Genomic DNA, 24,280 nt, shown 5'->3' with positions numbered 1-24,280 from the left:
TGAATATGGAAGAGTGAATTTTTGCCCTTTTGTCAAGATGTATTGCTGTGCATTTATTTACTCCTTTAGATCTTTATTTTGGTAAATATTTTATTTGAGTATTTTAAGGTCCCAGAACTAGGAAAGCCAGCTTGAAGTTTCAATAGAAATAAGTGATATAGCTTCTGTCTTTGAGAATTTCATAATTTTATCAGAGAGATAATTGTGTTGTGTAATACAAAATTAGACGACAACCCAGTGTTCTGCTGTGGGAACATCAGTCTGCCGTGAAGAAACAAGGATCCTTGTTCAACTAAGCCACTTAACAAGTCAACATAATTTTTGCCAAGTCACTTAACTTATCTGAGCTTCTGCTTCCTCATTGTTAATGTTCCTTTGATCTCTGAAATTCTGTGAAAATGAAATTCCAATTATAGAAATATCCATTGGCTGGGGTTGGTCTGGGAAGACTTCAAAATAACCGTGTTTTCTTTGAGATGTCAGCCTTGCTTTTCAGAGGTTTCCCTTGATAGATGGTGTGTGGCATTTTTTTTTTTTTCCACTGGGCAGTGATCTGCAGAAGTCAGCAAAAATTTTCAAGATCATAGGGCCCGAGGTGAAGTTTAAAAAGCTGTTTCTCCCCTGAAACTGGATGTGTACTTTTTTAAATGATTCCATCTTGTTTGACCAGCTTCCTGCTTTATACTAAACTGTGGAAATGGTTCTTTTCTGGCATTTTTCACTAACAAAATTTAGCAGGAATTAAGGTGAAAGTACATCTTAAACATCACAGTTGGGGAAATACAGGCGTTTGTGTTCTGTTCACTGCATCATTGACTTTTTTTCTGTAAAGACAAAAACTAATGCATTCTATTTCTGAGATATTGTCTTGAAGTGACATTAAAAAACACAATCTTGGAAATATGTAAAATTCTGTTGAAAATGTTTTTTCAAAAGAAAACATTTGTTTTTAAACTGTAATTTTTTAAAAGCAAAAAGTGATTGCAACGGTTATACTTAGTGTTTAAAGAATTTAAGTGAAATAGGATAGCTAACTAAATTTAATAATTCACCTAACATTTCCTTCTGTTATAATTTGTTTTCCTTTATTAATGAGAAATGCTAAGTTAGAGTTGACAAATTAGATTCTTAACACATGAAGACTCTTTTTACTTGAGCTTGCCTTCTGTCTGTCTTTATGAGATAGATTTATGAAGAAGCAATAAGTCTCTGTGAACAACCTGGACAGGCTCAAAACTGGTTATGGTCACACTAAAGTCAGGTTAATATTTGACACTATTCAATGTAAGAAAATTTCTTGGTCTTTGAAGGAAGCCTTGGAGGAAGACTATGTGATAAAGGATAGGTACAAAACAAGTTAGTGCTTAAAATCTAGCCTCTGGCAATGGGATAATATAAACCTTTTCCTTGTGTTTTTATTTCTATTGTACTTATCACTGTGACATCTAAGTAAAGCAATGTGAATTACTATGCTTGTTTGCCTACTATGTAGGTAATACATTTTTAATTGTCTGCTATGTTCTCAGAATGTTCAAGGCAAAGTGAAAAGTTCCTTGTTTAGAAGCCACTTTTCACTCACCCTTACTAGAAGCAGCTGGCTTGGGGGGGCACGTTCTTAGATGGTGTTGATTTCCTTCTATATATATATATATTTTTTTTTTCTTCTAAAAAATTCAAGATACATGTGCAGAACGTGTTTGTTACATAGGTACACGTGTGCCATGGTGATTTGCTGCATCTATTGACTCGTCCTGTTAGTTCCCTCCCCTCATCCCCCACCCCCCAACAGGCCCTGGTATGTGTTGTTCCCCTCTGTGTGTCTATGTGTTCTCATTGTTCAACTCCCACTTATGAGTGAGAACGTGTAGTATTTGGTTTCCTGTTCCTGTGCTGGTTTGCTGAAGATGATGGCTTCCAGCTTCATCCATGTCCCTGCAAAGGACATGATCTGACACCTTGTTATGGCTGCATAGTATTCCATGGTGTATGTGTACCACATTTTCTTTATCCAGTCTGTCATTGATGGGCATTTGGGTTGGTTCCATGTCGTTGCTATTGTAAATAGTGCTGCAGTAAACATACATGTGCATGTGTCTTTTTAGTAGAATGATTTATATTCCTTAAAATATTATAAATTTATATTCCTATAAATTTATATTTATATTCCTTCCTGGGTACATATCCAGTAGTGGAATTGCCGGGTCAAATGCTATTTCTGCTTCTAGATCCTTGAGGAATAGCCAGTGCATATCGCCAGTCATCTTCCGTAATGGCTGAACTAATTTACATTCCCACCAACAATGTAAAAGCGTTCCTATTTCTCCACAGCCTTGCCAGCCCCTTGTTTCATGACTTTTTAATCATCATTCTAACTGGTATGAGATGGTATCTCACTGTGGTTTTGACTTGCATTTCTCTGATAATCAGTGATGTTGAGCTTTTTTCCATATGTTTGTTGGCCACATAAATGTCTTCGTTTGATAAGTGTCTGTTCATATCCTTTGCCCACTTTTGGATGGGGTTGTTTATTTTTTTCTTATAAATATGTTTAAATTCCTTGTAAATTCTGGATATTAGACTTTTTCAGATGGGTAGACTGCAAAATTTTCTCCCATTCTGTAGGTTTCCTGTTCACTGTGATGATAGTTTCTTTTGCTCTGCAGAAACTCTTTAGTTTAATTAGATCCTATTTGTCAGTTTTTGCTTTTGTTGCAATTGCATTTGGCCTTTTTGTCATGAAGTCTTTGCCCATGCCTGTGTCTTGAATGGTATTGCCTAGGTTTTCTTCTAGGGTTTTTATGGTATTGGATTTTACATTTAAGTCTTTAATCCATCTTGACTTAATTTTTGTATAAGGTGTAAGTAAGGGGTCCAGTTTCATTTTTCTGTGTATGGCTAGTCAGTTTTCCCAGCACTATTTACTGAATAGGAGATCCTTTCCCCATTGCTTGTTTTTGTCAGGGTTGTCAAAGATGAGATGGTTGTAGATGTGTGGTATTATTTGTGAGGTCTCTATTCTGCTCCATTGGTCTGTGTGTCTGTTTTGCTACCTGTAACATGCTGTTTTGGTTACTGATGCTGTTGATTTCTATTATAATGTCATTCAAGGTGAATGTGGGTTCATGGAGACTCAGACTAAACTTTAGAAGCCTGTTGAACTGTAACCTTTATCATCTACATAATTTACTCCAGAATATCTTTTAAGTCAAACAGAAGCAGATACTTGGCTTGAAATAGATTGAGACTAGTTACTGACCCTTCAGCATGCAAATCATGAAAATAAGACTTCTAGTTAGTTTAAGACATTTCTTCATCATGCATTATGTAATCCATTTAGTATGATTTAAAGAAGGGAGCACTTTTGTATGAACAAAAATATTTTGCTGCCTATTGTGAAGTAATTTTTCCTAAAATACAGCATTACGAAATGCAATGTACATTTTTTTTCAGTGAATTGTTAGAATTACAAATCTGATAAGTATGGCTTGATTTTTATTGTTATGATTGTATTGGTTTTTAAAACCTGATTTGTCTTAAAAGGGGGTTAAATTGAAAGAATATAGTTGCTGTTTCTAGAAATCAAGCTAACAGTGCAGCTTATATAGGCTGCTTAGTCCAGTGTCTCTCAGAAGGGAGTTTCGATCCCTTCTTGCCACGGTTAAGGAGAGTGGCTAAGAGCAGGAGATCTGGAGTCAAGCTGCCTGGGTTCACCTCTGTTTATAAGCTGTGTGATCTTGGCAAATTTCTTTCTTTTAAAAAATTAAATTTTTATGGTTACATAGTAGGTATATATATTTATGGGGTTCATGAGATAGTTTTGATACAGGCCATGCAATGTGAAATAAGCACATTATGGTGAATGTACTGTGTCCCATCAAGCATTTATCCTTTGATATCCTTTTGTTACAAACAATGCAGTTACACTCTTTAAGTTATTTTAAAATGTACAATTAAGTTATTTGGCTACAGTCACCCTACTGTGCTATCAGTAGGTCTTAGTCATTCTTTTTATCTTTATATTTTTGTATTTATTTTATATTTTTATACCTGTTATTCACCCCCACCTTCCCTACAGCCTCCCACTACTCTTCCCAACTTCTGGTAACCATCTTTCTACTCTCTATGTCCATGAGTTCAATTTTTTTCCATTTTTTTAGAACCCACAGATAAGTGAGAACACGCGATGTTTGTCTTTCTGTGCCTAGCTTATTTCACCTAACATAATGATCTCCAGTTCCATCTCTGTTGTTGCAAATGACTGGATCTCATTCTTTTTTATGGCTTAATGGTACTTCATTATGTATATGTACCACATTTTCTTTATCCATTCATCTGTTGATGGACATTCAGGTTGCTTTCAGACCTTAGCTTTTGTAAACAGTGCTGCAACAGACATAGGAATGCAGATATCTCTTCAATATCCTGATTCTCTTTTATTTGGGTATATACCCTGCAGTGGGATTGCTGGATCATATGGTAGCCCAATTTTTAGTTTTGTGAGAAACCTCCAAACTGTGTTCTCCATAATGGTTTTGCTAATTTACATTCCTAACAGCAGTGTGCAATGGTCCCCTGTTCTCCACATCCTCACCAGCAGTTTTTATTGCCTGTCTTTTGGGTAAGAGCCATTTTAACTGGGATAAGATGATATCTCATTGTCGTTTTGATTCCATTTCTCTGATGATCAGTGATGTTGAACACCTTTTCATATGCCTATTTTCCATTTGTATGTCTTCTTTTAAGAAATATGTATTCAGATCTTTTGCCACATTATTAGATTTCCTCCTGTTGAGTTGTTTGAGCTCCTTAGGTGTTCTGGTTATTAATCGCTTGTCAGATGGGTAGTTTGCAAATATTTTCTCCCACTCTGTGGGTTGTCTCTTCACTTTGTTGATTGTTTTATTTGCTGTGCAGAAGGTTTTTAACTTGATGTGATCCCGTTTGTCCCTTTTTGCTTTGGTTGCCTATGTTTGTGGGGCATTGCTCAAGAAATTTTTGCCCAGACCAATGTCCTAGAGATTTTCTCCCATGTTTTCTTGTAGTAGTTTCATAGTTTGAGGTCTTAGATTTAACACTTTAATCCATTTTTATTTTATTTTTGTATATGGCTGGAGATAGGGGGGTCTAGTTTCATTCTTCTGCATATAGATATCCAGTTTTCCCAGCACCATTTATTAAAGAGGCTGTCTTTTCCCTAGTGTGTCTTCTTTGCACTTTTGTTGAAAATGGGTTGACTGTAGGTGTGTGGATTTTTTCTGGGTTCTCTATTCTATTCCATTGGTCTATGTGTCTGTTTTTATGTCAGCACCATGATATTTGGATTACTATAGCTCTGTAGTATAATTTGAAGTCAGTTAATGTGATTTTTTTTAGTTTTGTTATTTTTGCTTAGGATGGTTTTGGCTATTCTGAGTTTTTTTGTGGTTCCAAATAAATTCTAGAACTGTTTTTCCTATTTCTATTCTTTGAAGAATGACGTTGGTATTTTGATAGGGATTGCATTGAATCTGTAGATTGCTTTAGGTAGTGTGGACATTTTAACAATATTAATTCTTCCAATTCCATGAACATGGAATAGCTTCCCATTTTTTCGGTGTCTTTTTCAAATTATTTAATCAGTGTTCTATAGTTTTCACTGTAGAGATCTTCATTTCTTTTGTTAATTCTTAGGTATTTTATTTTATTTGTGGCTATTGTAAATGGGATAACTATTTAAAATTTCTTTTTCGGATTGTTCACTGTTGGCATATAGAAGTACCACTGATATTTGTATGATTTTGTATCTTGCAACTTTACTGAATTTATCAGTTCTAAGAGTCTTTTAGTGGAGTCTTTAGGTTTTTCAAAATATAAAATCATATCATCTGTGAACAAGGATAATTTGACTTCTTCCTTTCCAATTTGGATGGAAGGAATATATCTTTATATCTTTCTCTTGTCTGATTGTTCTGGCTAGGATTTCCATTATTATGTTGAATAACAGTAGTGATAATGGGCACCCTCGTCATGTTTCAGATCTCAGAGGAAAGGCTTTTAGTTTTTCCCCATTCAGTATGATACTAGCTGTGGGTCTGTTATATGTGTCAAATATGCTTTTATTATGTTGAGGTATGTTCCTTCTATATTCAGTTTTTTGAGAGTTTTCATCATGAAGGGATGTTGTGTTTTATCAAATGCTTTTACAACATCAATGGAAATGATCGTATGGTTTTTATCTTTCATTCTTTTGATATGACCTATCACATTGATTGATTTGCTTATGTTGAACCATCCTTGCATCCCAGGGATAAATCCCACTTAGTCATAATGAATGATCTTTCTAATGTATTGCTGAATTCAGCTTGCTAGTATTTTGTTGACGAGTTTTGCATCAATATTTATCAGAGATATTGACCTGTGGTTTTATTTATTTATTTATTTATTTGTTTGTTTGTTTATTTATATGTGTCATTGTCTGGTTTTGGTATTAGGGTAATACTGTCCTCATAGAATGAGTTTGGAAGTAGTCCTTCCTCCTCTATTTTTTGGACTTTTCTTTACTGGGAGACTTTATTATGGCTTTGATATCATTATTTCTTATTGGTCTCTTTAGGTTTTGAATTTCTTCCTGGTTCAATCTTGGTAGATTGTATGTATCTATTTATTTTTCTGTTTTTTTTTCTAGAGTTTTCAGTTTATTGGCATATAGTTGCTTGTAGTAGCCATAAAGATTTTTTGAATTTCTCCAATATCATTTGTAATGGATTTTATTTATTTATTTAGAGACAGAGTCTTGCTCTGTCACCAGGCTGGAGTGCAGTGGCACAATCTCAGCTCACTGCAATCTCCTCCTCCCTGGTTCAAGCAATTCTCCTGCCTCAGACTCTCAAGTAGCTGGGACTACAGGCACCCGCCACCACGCCTGTAGTTTCCAGTTTTGGCTCAGTTGTTAACCAGCTCTGTGACCTTATTCTAGTCATTTATATTCTCTGGAGCTCAGTTTCTTTATCCATAAAGTGAAGAGTTAAGAACAAAATGATATATAGCTTTAATATCATTTGAGGAAAAAAAATGCAAAAGGAAACCGAGTTCCTCTTTTTTTCTAGATTTGGCTCAACAAAGCTGAAAAGTAAATTTTCTTTAAATTTTAAAGGTGGCTTTGGTCTGGATGGTCTGTGTAAGTGTGCATGTGTGTGTGCATGTGTGTCAGGCAGGTAGTTGAAAGACCAACCTGTGATGTTTTATCCCAAGTCCAGATGTACCACTGTTATATCTCTAGATATATCTTTTAACTCTAGGAAGTAAACACAGTTTTTACTGTAAAAGTAAACCAGAAAGTTAAGTTTAAATCAAGTTTGAATATAATTTGTACTTGGAGTAATAAACCTTTTCTCACAGAGGAAGCAGCACTGACTTGGGAGTTCGTTTCCAAAAACTCTACTGAACAAGCACAGGTTTGAGCTCACTTTTGTACCTGTTTCTCTGCCCCTTGGTGGGCTCCCTCTACCAGCTTCTTAGGCTTCTCAGTCACTTGCCTACTTGACTTGAGACTCAGCACATGTCTTATGAGTAAAAACAACACAATGAATGTTGGTTTCATTTCAGTGGGCTTCCTGTCTTTCTGGATCTTGGATCCTCATATCCTGGCTGCCTTAAAAGCTCTCCAAATCTTTGATATCCTACTTTTCTAGTTGTTCTTGGAAGTAGCATTGGTTTGCTATGAGCTACTTTGTCATAGCCAGAAGCAATAGTTCTTCAGTTTATTTTCTTTGTATTAAAACTGTTTTCTGGATAGAGTATAGTGCAAAATTCTGCTGCCCAATTCAGAATTAAAGAGTGTGGCTGGTAGGTTTGGTGGATAGGCTACATGGATAAATGGAAGTACCAGGTTTCATTGATTTTTCATTTGCTTTAGTTAGATGTGTCATTTCTTCTATTTTATATTTATTTTAGTGAAGGCAACATTTCAATTATGTATTTAAGTAAATATTTTATTATGGATAGTAAAAAATTTAATAATTTACTAATATTTAAATTTTTATTGTAAGTGAGTACAATACTAGAATGCCCAGTGAAACTTAAGCTCAAAAAAGCTGTATTGTTATATAGTCAATATGAAAAATATATATGATGGAAGGCTTTTACAAATGTCATAGTATGTCTCTTATTTTACATTTATTTTCTCTTGAGTAATCAGCATGGTTTAAATATGTCTTTGGATGATTGTGGGAAAAATACAAGTGTCTTAAAAACTACTCATCTATATTATAGTTTATGGCTATATTATAAACATAATATGACATACAACTTCTACCATTAGAATTTATAAGTCAATTATTAACATAAAAAGAATCCCCAAATTTACCCTAACCAGAGCATCAGATGGCAAATCCAGAATTAGCAATAAAACTCCTAGATTCCCTTCTTCCCTATGCTTTTATTTGCTTATTATAATGAAGGACCTTTGGGGCAAGGGTATTTTTACTAACATATGTAATGGGAAATCCTTCTCGATAGTCAAGGGAAAAGGACCCATCTTTGACTTATTTTTTGTCATTTTTTGCTCTCTGTGGTAGCCCTAAGAATGTACTTCACAGACCTCCAACTACAGGCAACCTAAATGACCAAGGGTCCCAGCTGCTGTTCTCTGAAATCCACTGCTGCTTTTGTGCTGAGCACTTGTTTCCCAAAAGCTGCTCCCAGCCAGTGATTGAGAGGAACAGGGATACTAAAGCTGGCCCCTCTGTGTCCTTGGGAGTCACCTGGCTCTAGCACTTCCTGATGGGCTTACTGAACCTTCCTTAGAGGGTGTAGCAATCTGGGATGATTCCACTTAACCTTCCTTGCATCTCTCCAACACTCTGTGTCAAACTTGCATTGTTTTTGTCAGCTTTTGTAGTCTTCCTTGGCTCCTTTCTCATTTTATATTACAGGAATTTTCCTTAATGAAATTCTTGCATGTTCAATCTTGTCTTCACATTTATTTTCAGAGGTCCTAGACTAACACATTCTCTATTTCTATAAAAAGATACTATCATATGTAATTACTAAGGAAAAAAGATGTTTACTATAATTTTAATGGTAATATTCTGATACTACTAGATTCTCAAATTTAGGGAAGTCAAAACTTCATATAATTGAGAGCTATCCTCAGAAATTTATTCTTACATTAATTTATTGATAGTCTCTATGTAAACTTGCTTTCAGAAGGACTGAATTGCTACCACAGTAAAATCAGGAGCTCATATTCTCAGAAAATGTTAATTACTCAGGATGATTAGATGGCTATAAAGTAATAAGCAATCCATAAGTCATCTCTGAGATATCTAAGGGTATTTAGTGAGAAATTAAAAGGAAATATTTCTGAGGATGTGTTGATAACTGATATTTTGTTGAAAAGCAGAAAAATTCAATACAATAGGTAGGAGTAAGTTTGTTTTTGGCAAATTGGTAATTCTTGCTTTCATTTTGTGTGACTTATAGGCGAGTGCTTGTTCTTTCTATGTTAGTGTTAAAATTCCTCTGTCTTTCTTTACAGAGTCATAGTGAAAGGTTCGTTTTCATTGCAGAGTGGTATGATCCAAATGCTTCACTTCTTCGACGTTATGAGCTTTTATTTTACCCAGGGGATGGATCTGTTGAAATGGTAAATAAGCCTTTCTTTGCTTGAATGTCGGCAAAGGGGGTGAACATGGGAACCATTGCCTTTTATATAATTGCTTTTTAAAAACAGATTTATATGTATGTGTGTGTGTGTATATATATATGGAAATTCTTTTTAAAAATATTCATTATAATTTCAATATAAGAAGTTAACTTGTGCCTTTACTTTTAATGTCAAATATAGGAAACTTTTTTTGTTGTTGTTAGAAGACTGATGTGGGGGTCAGGCACGGTGACTCATGCCTGTAATCCCAGCACTTTGGGAGGCCGAGGTGGGCGGATTACTTGAGGTCAGGAGTTCGAGACTAGCCTGACCAACATGGTGAAAACCTGTCTTTACTAAAAATACAACAAATTAGCCGGGCGTGGTGGTACATGCCTGTAATCCCACCTACTCGGGAGGCTGAGGCAGGAGAATGGCTTGAACTCAGGAGGTGGAGGTTGCAGTGAGCTGAGATCACGCCACTGCACTCCAGCCTGGGCGACAGAATGAGCCTCTGTCTCAAAAAACAAAACAAAACAAAACAAAACACAAAAGACTGAAATGGGATTATTCATGTTTTGGATAAGAAATAACCAATAAGTGATTATAGATAAGGATTATTATGGTCATAAATACGTCCTCATTATTGAAAGCTGTTACTGCTACAAAAAGTCAAATTGAGGAGGCTCAAGCTAAGAGGCTTCTGTTTATTTCTTTGTGTTTCTTCACTGGCAACACAATTTTAACAAGTGAATCTTTTTGGTATTGGGATTTTGTGTACACAGAAAAGCAGAAATTTGGGTGTATGACTCTTTCTTTAGCATTTTGTGAGGACTACTGAAATGATTTGGGAATAAACAAATCTTTCTATTCAGGGTTTTAAGAGTATTAAATTTGTTATAAAAAGCTTTTATGTTATTACCAGATTGGATTCAGAAAGATGGAAGTAATTAAAAATTATGATTTATATTTGTAACAAAAAAGAAACAGAATATAACTTATCGTTGATAAGACAGAATTAAGAATTATTTCTACCTTATGATAAGATTAACTTTCCTTATTCATAAATTTTGTTTGTTTGTTATATTCTTGTGTCTGGTTCTAGCATGATGTAAAGAATCATCGCACCTTTTTAAAGCGGACCAAATATGATAGCCTGCACTTGGAAGATTTATTTATAGGCAACAAAGTGAATGTCTTTTCTCGACAATTGGTATTAATTGACTATGGGGATCAATATACAGCTCGCCAGCTGGGCAGTAGGAAAGAAAAGTAAGAAAACAATTATATAATCTTTTTACATTCTCTAACTTTGGGTTCAAAGTCAATCTGAATCAAGACTGGGAGTATTTAACCATATGAGGATAGATAGGACCTGGAAAATGGTTGTCTTCGTTCTGTCTTTTTCTTTTTTTCAATTAAAAAAAAAATTGATAATATCGTAGTTGTACATGTCTCATCTGACTTAATTCATATTTATGTCTCCTATGGCACTTAGCACATCTCAGAGATACAGTCATCTGTAAAAGGGGCTAAGAAAAAAATGGAAGTGAGAAAGAACAACTTGTAGATACAGCTGAAAATTAGACTTATAGAAAACAAGGACTTCTGATGTTTTCCTTCTGAATATTGATTTTCAGTATTATCAAGATGACTTTTAAATTTCCAATCTCTACATTTATGAATTTCAACTTTCTGAGACTAGAATTAATTATATTTGAAATGAAAATTTAAGTCCTTTGTCATCTCTCTTAGCTCTAATTTCTGTAGCTTATATTTTATATGGTTTGGGGTTTTTTTTTACTGTAGAGTGATTGGTGCCGTAATTAAAATAGGGATTATTTGTAGAAGTTAAGGCTATATGTATAAAAGGTTCCAAAAATGATTTAATTCAATAGGGAAAACAAATCAATCGAACTATTTTTTTGAGATCTGCTACTCAAATGACTAGTTGATTGCCTAACATCTGAGTCACTCTCATAGTAATATGATATCTCTTTCTGTGACTTCCATAGTCTTTCCATATAAGCACTTTATGGTTCTTGAGGTGATTGGATTCTCAGTGTGGGTGTTAGTACACAAATGGTAATGGATCAGAGGGGTGGTGAATGCCTCGTAACAAAGGAAGACCAAACACTTTCTTTGAAATAGGACAAAAATTTCAGGTATTAGATAAATAAACAGGAATCTTGTAATGTTGTGAGATCTTATGTAAAAGTCTATGGAATTAAGGAAATGCCAACCATAATTCCTTTATTTAAAACTAAAAAATATGTGTAGCATTCATTTATGGAGCACATACTATATGCCAGACACTCTGATATGCACTTTACATACACCTCAGTTCAAGACTGCTTTATTTTATTTAATTATTTTTTTAGGCAGGGTCTGACTCTGTCATCACCCAGGCTGAAGTGAAGTGGCAAGATCATAGCCCACTGTACCCTTGACTTCCCATGCTCAAGTGATCCTCCCATCTCAGCCTCCCAGGTAGCTGGAACTACAGCCATGCACCACTATGCCTGGCTAATTTTTTGGTATTTTGCAGGAGATGGGGTTTGGCCATCTTGCCCAGGCTGGAAGACTACTTTAAATTTTTATTTAAACTAGCAAAATAAGCGAGTTAGAGAGGCAGAGTTAACAGTCTGACCTAAGAAAAATAAAATACCAGCCATAAAAATGATAATTTTTATATTTTAACTATGATTTGACTGAAGTGAATGTTGTTAAATCTATTTTATAGAATGGGTAAGTAACTAGTCCACAGTAACACAGCTAGAAAGTAAAGGGAAACCAGAAAACCATGTTTTGTTTTTCTCTAGAATTCATTCTCTTTCTACTAAACCTCTAATTAATATGCTGGCAAATACTGTTGAATGGGATTGATTTTAAAACAGGATGAACAGAAGAATTCTATTTTAATGTAAAAACAAATTTGAAGTATTTGGGCTTAATATAGTTAGTGCAAATATATGTAGTATATATTTTACTGACTCAGATTGATTCACCATTTTCTTTTCTTATTCTTTCTTAATTGCATATGGGTTAGTAAATCCAGCAACCATTTGGGTAATTTATATAAACTTCCTCCAAACCGAAGAGTTTCAAAAATGTATTGTTTTATTTAAATGTCCAAAAGTAAGCATATGGAAATATATGTGTTTGTGTATCAGCGTTCCACAGAAACACCTTCTGTGTAACAACTGATTTAGTCTAGTTCTCAGTTTTGTATAGTGTTGAAAAAAATTTATGAACTATTTACATTTTCAACTCTTTTCTTTCTATAGTAAAGCCTGTAGTGAGGAGGATGAGTGAAATTGATCCCCATGGAGCCTATCAGCTAACTGGGGAGCAGTTATCCAGATAATTTAATATAATTCAGCTTAACTCATGAACTAGCTTCAGCTTTCCAATTCCCTTTGACTGTAGAAATCTGACATTTGATTCACATTTCTATCCTCTCTTTATAAAGATCCTCTAATCAAATGGATAAAGGTTACAAGTTGTCAATGAGTCAGTCTTTGATATTAATTTTAGCTAGTAATCAGTTGATACTTTATGATTCTGTTGTTTAGATATAGAGACACAATACAGTTTGTGTCTTTCTAAAAATTTATTACCTCAAACCAGAAATAATTAAATACTTCTCATATGATGAGTCACTGTGTATATGTATGCATGTGTATGAATGATAGAGGAATTTTATATGAATAGACAGCTATTCCCCATGCAATAAGTGAGGTATTAAATGTTTACTTTGATAGCTTATATCTTTAGTAAGAAGTTTATAAAAATCAATGAAAAATAATGCTAGTATCCTATTTAAAAATCCATTAATTTTAAGTACTGAGCCACATATTTATGTTCAGCAATCCTCATTCCTTTTGAGTGTCAGCCAGAAAACAAGTCACCTAATCAAATTAAAGGGATAAAGGCATCACTAGGTTGGGTGAACAACATTGTAGTAGATGTTAAATACCTGAAGTTCTTGAGCCCATCTATTAACTTACAGTGAAAGGAAGACCCTGCTGTTTTTCAGAAGAAAAATTATGAAGTCAACTTGATCCCAAGATCTAAGCCCAAGTTATTTGAGGCTCCATCACAGCAGGAACTCAGTCACAGTATGCATTTTCCTGTCCTCTTGGAGATGTACTGAAATGGTATGTGGATAAAAAGCCATATTTTAGGTGAGACCTGTGCTTGGAAGGGGCTTAAGAATACTTCTCCCTGGAGGTAGGGAGATTGACCTAAATAACCTTTTGACCTAAATCACCTTTTGAGTTTTTAAATACAGCCCCAAAATTCCAAGCATTTGCTTAATTGATAATTTTTTAAAAGGTACTGAAATAATACTTTATATATTTTCTAGACTTACGTAGTTTAACAATTCTTATGGATGAACATACATTCTCTAATATTAGAATTTGACTCATATGAACTATACATTTTTTCTATGTGAAGATTTGCCAGTATCATCAGATGCATGTTTGAAGAATTTTCGTTGGAAGGAAATGTCATAAAATCTTGGCTATATCAAGTTTGAAACAACTTTCGGGTTCAAGTATTATATAGTTTAACAGGATTACAGTATTGGGATATCATAATTAATGTATAAATTAATTAAAAGACATTTTAACTTTAATTAAAATTAAATTAAATTAAAAATTTTAATTAAATAATTTAATTTTAATAAATGCTAAAAATGTAGCTCTTCTGTTCTTCCATCCCAACTAGAATAAATAAATTAAGTTTATAATACTTTAATAATTATTATTCTGTCTTCCCCCGGTTGTTATGGCACTTCGCCACTTCCACCCCTACCACTGCTTCCATCTCTATCTCTCTGGCTAATTTTTTCTCAGAGCCATTCCTTCTCAGAGGCAAAAAAGACTCCTGGTATTCCCCCAGGGTTCTGTTCATGGCCCTTTTTTTCTCATTCTATATACCCTCCCGGGGATTCTATGTACTCCATGACTTCAACAATGTGTGCTTTCCAAATTTATGTCATCACCCCAGCTGTAAAACCATATGTTTAATCTTTTTCCTGAACCTTTCCATGTAGATTTTTCACAGGAACTTAAAAATCCAAAATTGAATTAATTAACAAATTCAAAATTAAATTAATTCTCTTTCATTGAAAAACCTACTTATGTATGCACTAATACAACATTCACCTAATCACATACTTAGAAAATTGGTAGCTGTCCTTGAGTTCCACATGTATTTTATCCCTAAATCCACATGGGGACCTAATCTTACCAATTTACTTGTCCCCGTCATAAATCTCTCTTATTTCTCTTCTCTTTTTTATCTTTTACATTCCTCCTTAAAACAGCTTCTTGTCATCTCTTGAGCTCAGTTAGTCTCCATTCTTCCCTCCAAATTACTAACTGATGAAGAACTAACACAGGAGACAGATGTAGATCAAAATATTAAGTATTAATTTTATTTAGGCTGTCTTGTGAAAGCTGTGTTTGAGAATGGTTGAGGTTTTCTTTCTAATCCTATTTCCTCTTCCCTTACACTGATCTGGAACTTAGAAGCCCGCCTGAGGAAAATGTGGATCTACAGAACAAACTGAGGGCACACTTGCTCAGGGTTCTCATCCTGCCTCCCAGCCCATGGAGCACAGGAGAGAGAGCACTAGAGAGAAACAGGCTTCCACTGCAGGTGCTGGACTCTGACTCCGATGTGCTTAACATGTGAAAGCAGGAGAACAATATGTTATCCCTTACTTGTACACTATCCCCTACTTGAGGACCTGCAGGTCTGAGAAAAAAGAGGTAGGGCCACATATAACCAGAAACCCTTAAATATGTCCAGACGTGGAGGAGCAAATGGAAGAAGTAGAGAGAGCACTTTCTCATGGGAACAGGGATGGAAGTTACTTTACTCATGAGGAGCAAGGGTACAGATTCCTAGTTGTTTTCTGGGTTTTATACCTTTAAGCCAATTGGCTGCTATGCTCTAGTAGACTATGGCTACTTCTCGGAGAAGAGACCAGATGAATATTAGTTTAGTCTTGCTGTCACCTTTGGGAAACCATTCCCTCAGTACCAATTACTATTACTTTGTATATTGTCCTAGAACCAGTGGTGAGCAGTTGAGTTTTGGCTGCTGAAAGGCACCCAAAGAGAAACACCTTAGTTCAGTAACAAAGGCCTTGCTAAAAACTCACCCCCAATCTTTTTCTCTTCTTTACTTACCTATAGTATCATTGTCCAAGATGGCATGCTATTGATTATACGACAGACCCAACAACAGTGCAACTGCTTCCCAAATAATACAATGAAAAATGCCTTCTCATTATTAAATTCCCAGGGAGAAATTGATTATTTTTTTTCTGTAAAATAAGATAAAATTCTGCCTTTCCATTCTACAATTCTCAGTCATATGGTCCTTGGTCAGTTAACAGTTTAGAGTTCAATTTCCTTTCCAGCTCCAGCTTGAGCCATCTTCCCTTAGAAAGAGTTTGACTGATAGTGTATTTGGGTTAATGAATATCTTTTTGCCATCTCTTTTAGACTTGCCCTGTTATGCTTAAGATATATCTTATATCTCTTGTAAATAGCATATAGTTTGTTTTTAAATTTAATCTGGAACCCTTATATTTTCATTGGTATAGTTAGTACATGTACATTTAAATATGCTGTGATTATTGATATTTTTGTATATATTTCTATTTTATTGTTTTGCTGTTTTTCTATTTTTTCTTCTGGCCTTTTCTTTGGATTAGTTGAAGAAATTTTTCTTCCTCTCTTCAGTTTTTTTTTTATATATATTTTATGGTTTTCTATTGAAGCTATAACAAATTACCACCAAGTTAGTCACTTAAACAATACAAATTTATGATATTACAGTTCTGTCAGAAGTCCAATCAGATCTCATCAGGTAAAGATCAGGTGTTGATAAGGCTGCATTTCTCTTGAGGCTCTAGGAAAGAATCGATTTCCTTGCGTATTCCAACATCTTGAAGCCATCCACATTCCTTGGTTTGGGGCCACCTTTCTCCATCTTCAAAGCCACCAATAGCATGCTGAGTCCTCCCCACACTGACCTCTCTCTGCTTCTCTAAAGCTAGTAAAGATTCTCTGATTTTAGGGACTCATGTGATGAGACTGGGCCCTTGGGAATTAATCCAGAATAATCTCTACTATCTCAAGGCCTGTAATCTTAATCACCTCTGCAAAGTCCTTTTTGCCAGGTGAGGTAACATATTTATAGGTTCTGGAGATTATGATGTGGATATCTTTGAGGGGTAGTATTATTCTGCCTACTATATTCTCTGTTGCTTTAGAGGTTATGTGATTTTTATACTTATTCTTTATTGGTTAGGCTTGAAATTTTTTCATGTATTTAACTTAAAGTTCTATAATAACATGGCTTTCTCCCAAGTTATACAACAAGTTTAGGACACTTTAGCTCTAATCTCTCTTAAACCTTACATAGTTTCGTTATTATTTTTGTTGTCTTTGGACTTTTTTTTTTTTTTTTTGCCTGCATGTTAGACATTCTTTTATTTATTTATTTATTTATTTATTTATTTATTTATTTATTTATTTATTTATTTTGATAGAAACAATATTTGCTTGGATTTGTTCACCAATTCTTCTTGCATATCAACCTGTCCTTTTAGAATAATTTCTCTTCTTGTTATCCTTCATCTCTTCATTGTAAGCTACCTGTTTCTTTTTAATTTGCACATGTTTTTTATTTTACCCTCTCTCTTTAATGGTACTATTGCTAGACACACAATTCTAAGTTGGTGGTTACTGACCAATTTTCTTTATTCTACTTTTCTGCTATTAGTAGTTTCAGAATTATGTAATCTATCAATTTTTAACATTTTTAATATATGCAATTAAGGGTATAAATTTCCTTCTAAATACTGTTTATAATCATATCCCATTATTTTTGATATGTATTTTTTATTCAGTTAGAAATATTTTTTACTTTCTTTCTTCTTTTTTTTTTTTTTTTTTTTTTGAGACAGAGTCTGGCTCTGTCACCCAAGCTGGAGTGCAGTGGCGCGATCTCGGCTCACTGCAAGCTCCGCCTCCCAGGTTCCCGCCATTCTCCTGCCTCAGCCTCCTGAGTAGCTGGGACTACAGACGCCACCATCACACCCGGCTAATTTTTGTAATTTTAGTAGAGATGGGGTTTCACCATGTTGGTCAGGATGGTCTTGATCTCCTGACCTTGTGATCCGCCCACCTCGGCCTCCCAAAGTGCTGGGATTACAGGTGTGAGCCACCACGCCCAGCCTATATTTTTTACTTTCTTTGTGTTGTCTTCTTTGGTTTATTATTTATTTAGAATTACGTTTATTTCCAAACATATAGAGATTTGTTTATTCTCTTTTTGTATTGGAATCTAGCTGAATTGCATGTGTCTAGAGGACATATTCTTCATGATTTTTGCCTTTCATACTGGTTGAGATTTGCCTCTGGCTTAGAATAGTAAATTATTAATTAGCTATGTGTGTTAGAAAAGAATGTTTAGGCCGGGTGTGGTGGCTCATGCTTGTAATCCCAGCACTTTGGGAGGCTGAGGCAGGTGGATCACTTGAGGTCAGGAGTTGGAGACCAGCTTGGCCAACATGGCTGAGAGAAGAGAAACCTTGTCTCTACTAAAAAATTACAAAAATTAGCCGGGTGTGGTGGCATGCTTCTGTAGTCCCAGCTGCTTGGGAGGCTGAGATGGGAGAATTGCTTGAACCCAGGAGGTGGAGGTTGCAGTGAGCTGAGATGGCACCACTGCACTCCAGCCTGGGTGACACAGCGAGACTCCATCTCTAAAAAAAGGAAAAAAAAAAAAAAAAAAAAGAAAGAAAGAAAAGAAAAGAATGTTTAGTCTGCAGTTGTTTTGTATAGTTTTGTATATTCATCCATTAGGTAAAGTCTGTGAATTGTGATGTTCAAATCTTTCACATATTTACTAATTTTTGGGCAGCTTATTGTATCAATTGCCAAGGTTTTGTTAAACTTTTCTAATGTAATTATCATTTGTCTATTTCTTCTTGTAGTTATGTAGTCTTTATATTATAATTTTAAGGGTATGTTACTAGGTGATCTAAATTGTTATATCTTCTTGGTAAATTGAAACTTTTATTACTATGAAGAGACCATCTTCATCTCTAGCAATGCCTTTCACTTTAAAGTCTACTTTCTCTGATATTAATATAGCTGCATTGGCTTTCTTTTAGTTAACATTCGCATGGTATACCTTTTCCATTCTTTTTACTTTAGATTTTCAGTATTCTATTCTAAGTGTGCCTTTAATTAGTTGTTTTTTTGGTTGTTGTTTGTTTGCTTTTTATATCTTCTTTTTTCCTTTAAGTTCTGGGATACGTGTGCAGAATGTGCAGGTTTATTACATAGGTATACATGTGCCATGGTGGTTTGCTCCACCTTTCAACCCATCATCTAGGCTTTAAAATCCAATCAGATTATCTTTAAAAAAATTTTTTATAAATACAATTTTATAACCTGCATCTACTGTAGAGCACTTATTTGTAATGTAACTACTATTATACTTGGCTTTAACTCTGACATCTTATCCTGAGCTTTCTTCTCCTGCCTGTTTTGTTATCTTACTTTTGATTGATTGGATTGCTTGAGGATTTTTTCGTCTGTTTTTTTTTCTACATACAGTTAGTGTTTACACTATAAACTACAACATATGTACTTAACTTGGTAAAACTTAAATCTAATTAATATTTTCACCTTCCTTCTTGAAAATCTAAGAATCTCAGAAGACTTTAGCTCAATTTTTGCTGGGATTTTTGCTGAATTATATGCTGTTTTTGTTGTGTATTTTTTTGTTTTTGTTTTTGTTTTTCCATGAACCTAATGATTTACTCTTATTGTTTTATGTAATCAGTATTCATTTAGGTTTCTTCACTTTTTGCTTTTTATCCTTTCTTTTATCTGAAACATTCTGTTTGTAATGATTTTACCTTTGCTTCAATTACATTTTAAAAAAGTAATTTCCTTTTGAGTATGTTTATTAATAGAAAACTCTTTCAGTTTGCACTCATCTGAAAATGTCTTTATTTCACTTACCTTTATGAAACTATTTTCTTATCTCTGTTGTATCTTTTTGTTTTTCTGTGCTTCATTCTGAATTTGCTTTCTTCTGTCAAACCCTTTATCTAGTTCTCATTTTATTGTATTTTCATCACACGATATTCTAATATTTTCTTTTTCAGATCTACTTATTCAGTTTTGTAGCTTATAGTTTTCTATTGCCTGATAATATTTTTGTAACTTGTCTTTTAGTCCTTTAACCATAGTTTGCACAGATATTTTAAAGTTTTTATCTGATTATCCTAGTATCTGAAGTATTTGTGGGTCTCTCTTCTGTTGTTTCTCCTGGTTTTCCCTCATGTTGGCCTTGTCCCTGTATATATGTATGTGTGTGTGGTTATCTTTCTGTATGATTGCCATGTGTGTATGTGTGGGTGTATTGCATATATGTATATATTATATGTGTCATATGCATTTTCATATGAATTATTTGAGGTACAGGATGACGTTACTTTCCTACTAGGAGGGAATTAATTGTCTTTGCTTCTGTCTTTTTCCCAGAGGCATTAGCAGTCGGTATGACTGGTAGTTCAGAAATTGTAAGTTTTGAGACTGCTTAGATGATGTGAACTTGTATTGCCATTCAAGACTTGTTTGTTTCTGATTCACCCTAAGGGGGATGGTGTAGCCTTTGGGCCCAGATTGGTTTAGGAAGGATCATCTCTTGGGTTCTGTTACCCTCTCCCAATGATGTATTACAAATCAAAGTTCAGATTTTCCAGATAGGCAATGCTGTCAAGTCAAAAACAACTTTTATTCTTACCTTTTATTCTTACTTTTTTTTTTCACTTTTGTCCCAGTAATTATTTATGATCTAGTCAATTTATCTTTAATTTTTAAAAGATTTTTTAAAATATCAACTTTTTAAGTTTTTGGTGGAAGAATTGTTCTGAATAATTTTGCTATTGTTGCCAAGCAAAAGTCTTGACTCACTGAATTTTCCTCCAAATTACAGGTGCCTCATTTGAGACAGTTTTCCTTTATCCATGGGGCAGATACACACGTTATGCTTGTAAGGGAAGCATGAGAAAAACCAAAAATTTAGCCTTGATGTTTAGAATAGGTTTTTATATACTTAAGACAAATATGAATACCTTTTAGAATAGTTATATACATTAGCAGAGATGAAAGTTTGCGTATTTCTTCTTTTTGGTCAATGGCATTTGAAGAGTCCATAGCACTGTGCTATCTAAGACGTTATTACATAGCAATAGCACTATATACTATCTGGGACATTTATTGTATAGCAGTCAGTCGTCTGTCTCAGAAATATGTTTGCTGCAATTTTTGCTCAGAACCTGATGAAGACATTTATTGCATAGCTCTGTGAGAACTGTTTTTTTTCTGGAAATCCATATTCTGGGTTCGTGAAGGCTGGCCAAACTCCTTTTTCACAAGAAGTAGTTACTGTGTATTGCTAAGAAGTTTTAATCTTAAATAGTGGTTTTTATAGTTTTTTGTTTTCTTTTGAGAGTATCTCATGCTGCATCTTACAGTGCTTGCCTCAGCGCAGGCAGGAGGATTACTAAGTGGTAGATTGTTACACTGATGGCTCTCAATGAATCATACCTTGTGGTTTTCTCTCGTAATGATGCTGAGCTTGACCACGTGACTTGCATTGGCCAAAGAGATGTCAGCAAACATGACTCAAGGGGACACTTGACAATTGCCTGTACATTGGTTGCTGTGTGGTGGTATTTGAAGAGCCCTGGTCTAGCTTCCTTAAGGACCACAGGAGAGAAAAGCCTAGTTGTCTCAGCTGAGCAGAGCCCCCAGCTGGTCCACTAGCTGAATACAGCTGTGTGAATGATTCTCGGTAAAACCACCGCACAGCCTACCTACAGAACCTTGAGAAATTGTTGTTTTACGCCACTACATATTTGGATGGTTTGTTATGCAGTTACAGATACAGAGATACTACTGATATATCTTTGTTGCCCTATTGTTTCTTCATGTGCTATCGTTATTTTGAAATTAACACATATGATGCCTGACATTTCTCTTATTTTCCCTCCAAAATACAATTTACTATTACTTACTGAAAAATTAAGCAGCAAAGACATAACAGAGGAATTTCTTTAGAGTCATTTATCACATAATCAATCTTTTGTCTCTCGTAGGCATTTAAGAGAAAATCAAATTACATTTTAAGCTGTTCGTCAATTTTAGACTTTTCACATTGCTTCTTGTTTATACACATTGATGACTACTGCCATGTTTTATATTTTCTTTAACAGCCATGGTCATTGAAAGGTTCTTCCAGAGTTGAGCATAAACAGTTTATAGGTTAGTTTGGTTTAAAATATTTAAATAATATGAATTAAAAAGTGAAGAGTTTTAAGTGTGTTTTCAATGAAGCTAGACAATATAAAGTAATATAACTGACTCATCTGCTTTAAAACAAAGAAAAGCATTATCTGGTATAATTTGTAATAAACACACTAAAATGAACAATTTCTTTTGTTATTACAGTTTTAAACCTCAGCCATAAGCTATATCCAATTTAAGTAAGGATATTTGAATTTTATCCTCAGCTAACTTTGTCTTATTGGTGAAAAAAATCCAACAATGAAAAGACCAACCATTCTCCTTTTATGGATTCCTTGAATTAATGCCAGTGTTATAAGAGCAATTGGAAATGCAGAGGGGAAAGTGGCAGCAATTCTTTATCACAAAAGCAGAATTACTCCAGCTAATATAATTTCTATATTATGTTTGCAAATAATATTCTTGAGAATTTGGTGATGATGCCCCTTTTTAATAATATTAATAGTAACATTATTTGTGACATGGAAGGACAGACCTAGGAGTCTGGTGAGCTGGGTGTTTTGTCCTGAGAATGCTGCTGACCCGTTGTGTAACCTCTGGCATGTTACCTTGATAGGCCTAGTTTCCTCATCAGTAAAATGAGGACCCTCAGGTGATCTTCATCTCCAAATTGCTCTTAATCCTGAACCTTCAGAGGGGGAGAGTGTATTGTTCTGATGCATCCTCTTGGAGAAGAGCATGACTTTAAAAGTTAGCATGTTGTTACCTATTCATATACATTGTTGTATAAGAAGACATTTGATTCTTCATGCAATCACCTATGTTATGAATAAAGAATCAATAGAAGAATTTATAATTATTTCCAAATCAGTGGTGAACTGACTATATAGCGTACATATGTTGAAGTCTAAGAGATCAGAAACCAAGCTCATAATATATTTAATGCAATGTTTTAGAGATTAGTCCTTTGTACAAAATGTATTCTAAGAACTGGAGATTCTAAATGCCTGTGTTTTCTCATTCGGATACATTAAAAATAACAATTTTAGTGCTTTTTTCCCTAAACTTTCCCCCCCTCCAAGTTTAGTAGCTAATTTTGATATTCATGGGAAAAATACTATGCTTACTTTGTATAAGTTTTTAAAGGATGTCTTTAATACACTTTTCTATATAATTAATTTCAAATTTTGATGATCTAGGATGATTGTTGAGAAAACTACTGCTGCTTGGGAATTATAAATAAAAACTGTTGATCTAGTTGTATTTTTATTTGCAAACTTATTTTTTGTTTCCTTATAGAACGCTAGCCCTAATTAAACCAGATGCCATATCAAAGGCTGGAGAAATAATTGAAATTATAAACAAAGCTGGATTTACTATAACCAAACTCAAAATGATGATGCTTTCAAGGTAATTTTTTGATCATTTTCAGTTATGTAATGTCTGATTACTTTTTAAAAAATCATTTTCTATCTTTCTTGTCGTTGTTTAAAATTTAAAAACCTCCTATTGAATGACTAGAATAGAATAGTAACCTTTCCAAAATGGGAACTGACAGGAGTTCATCTAGAATGTTACTGACAAAGCCGGCCCCCAAAAGATGGGATCTTTTCCTGTTCAGTGTCATGAAGCCTATACACAAAACCGAAAGTGGGTATCAAGTAGTTCAGGCTTTATTCAGTGTCCATGGAATTGAGAAACAGGAGCGTGGCTCACAAATCAACTTCTCAACTAGTGAAGGGTGAGGGGATTAAAATAAAGGATTTCTTTAATAAAGGACATAAAAAGCAAGAGGAGCAGCATGCATTTCTTTTCTGGAAATTGGTGGTGAACTTCCATCGGTTTCACAATTGATGGTGAATCGGAGTGCTGCTTTCCTTTTTGTCTTTTTATGGCCTTTTCCGGTTATTGTCATGGTCATTTTCAGCCGTCATGGTGCTGGTGGGCGTATCATATAGTATCAAAATGAGATTATAATGAAGCCCAAGATCTTTTTGATGTCATTCGGTTGCCTATCTCAGTTCTAACCAGTCTAAGCTGGTCTGGTTGTAAAGGGAACTTTTTATTGCAGAAGTCCTGTTTCTTAAAGATAAGCAAAGTTAGGACAGGGTAGAAATTCAGCTGTCATGTAGTCATTACACCAGGCAACAAAAAGGAAAAGAAGAAAGAAAGAACAATAAGACAACAAGTAATCAGATGCATAAATAACCACTGAAGTCTCAGTAATTAGGAGTTGTCAAATTATGCATGCCTCATTTAATTATTATTGTCTTTCAAAACCCCATCTGCTTTTATAACA

General features: G+C 34.5%; 1 protein-coding gene across 2 annotated transcripts in view; it reads left to right on the top strand.

Moving 5' to 3' along the window:
- Positions 1–24,280, top strand: part of NME7 (NME/NM23 family member 7) — a 220,571-nt gene that overhangs the window by 20,651 nt on the left and 175,640 nt on the right. For both annotated transcript variants that reach the window (XM_023207111.3, XM_023207112.2), the window contains exons 2-4: positions 9,518–9,625; positions 10,731–10,897; positions 23,281–23,391. In XM_023207111.3, the coding sequence (XP_023062879.1) occupies positions 9,518–9,625; positions 10,731–10,897; positions 23,281–23,391 (386 nt within the window). The remainder of the gene's footprint in view (positions 1–9,517; positions 9,626–10,730; positions 10,898–23,280; positions 23,392–24,280) is intronic.

The sequence above is a fragment of the Piliocolobus tephrosceles genome, chromosome 1 (genome assembly GCF_002776525.5).
Source record: "Piliocolobus tephrosceles isolate RC106 chromosome 1, ASM277652v3, whole genome shotgun sequence".
NCBI lineage: Eukaryota > Metazoa > Chordata > Mammalia > Primates > Cercopithecidae > Piliocolobus > Piliocolobus tephrosceles.
Note: the sequence above shows the minus strand (reverse complement) of the source record. Positions and strands in the feature narration are given on the sequence as shown.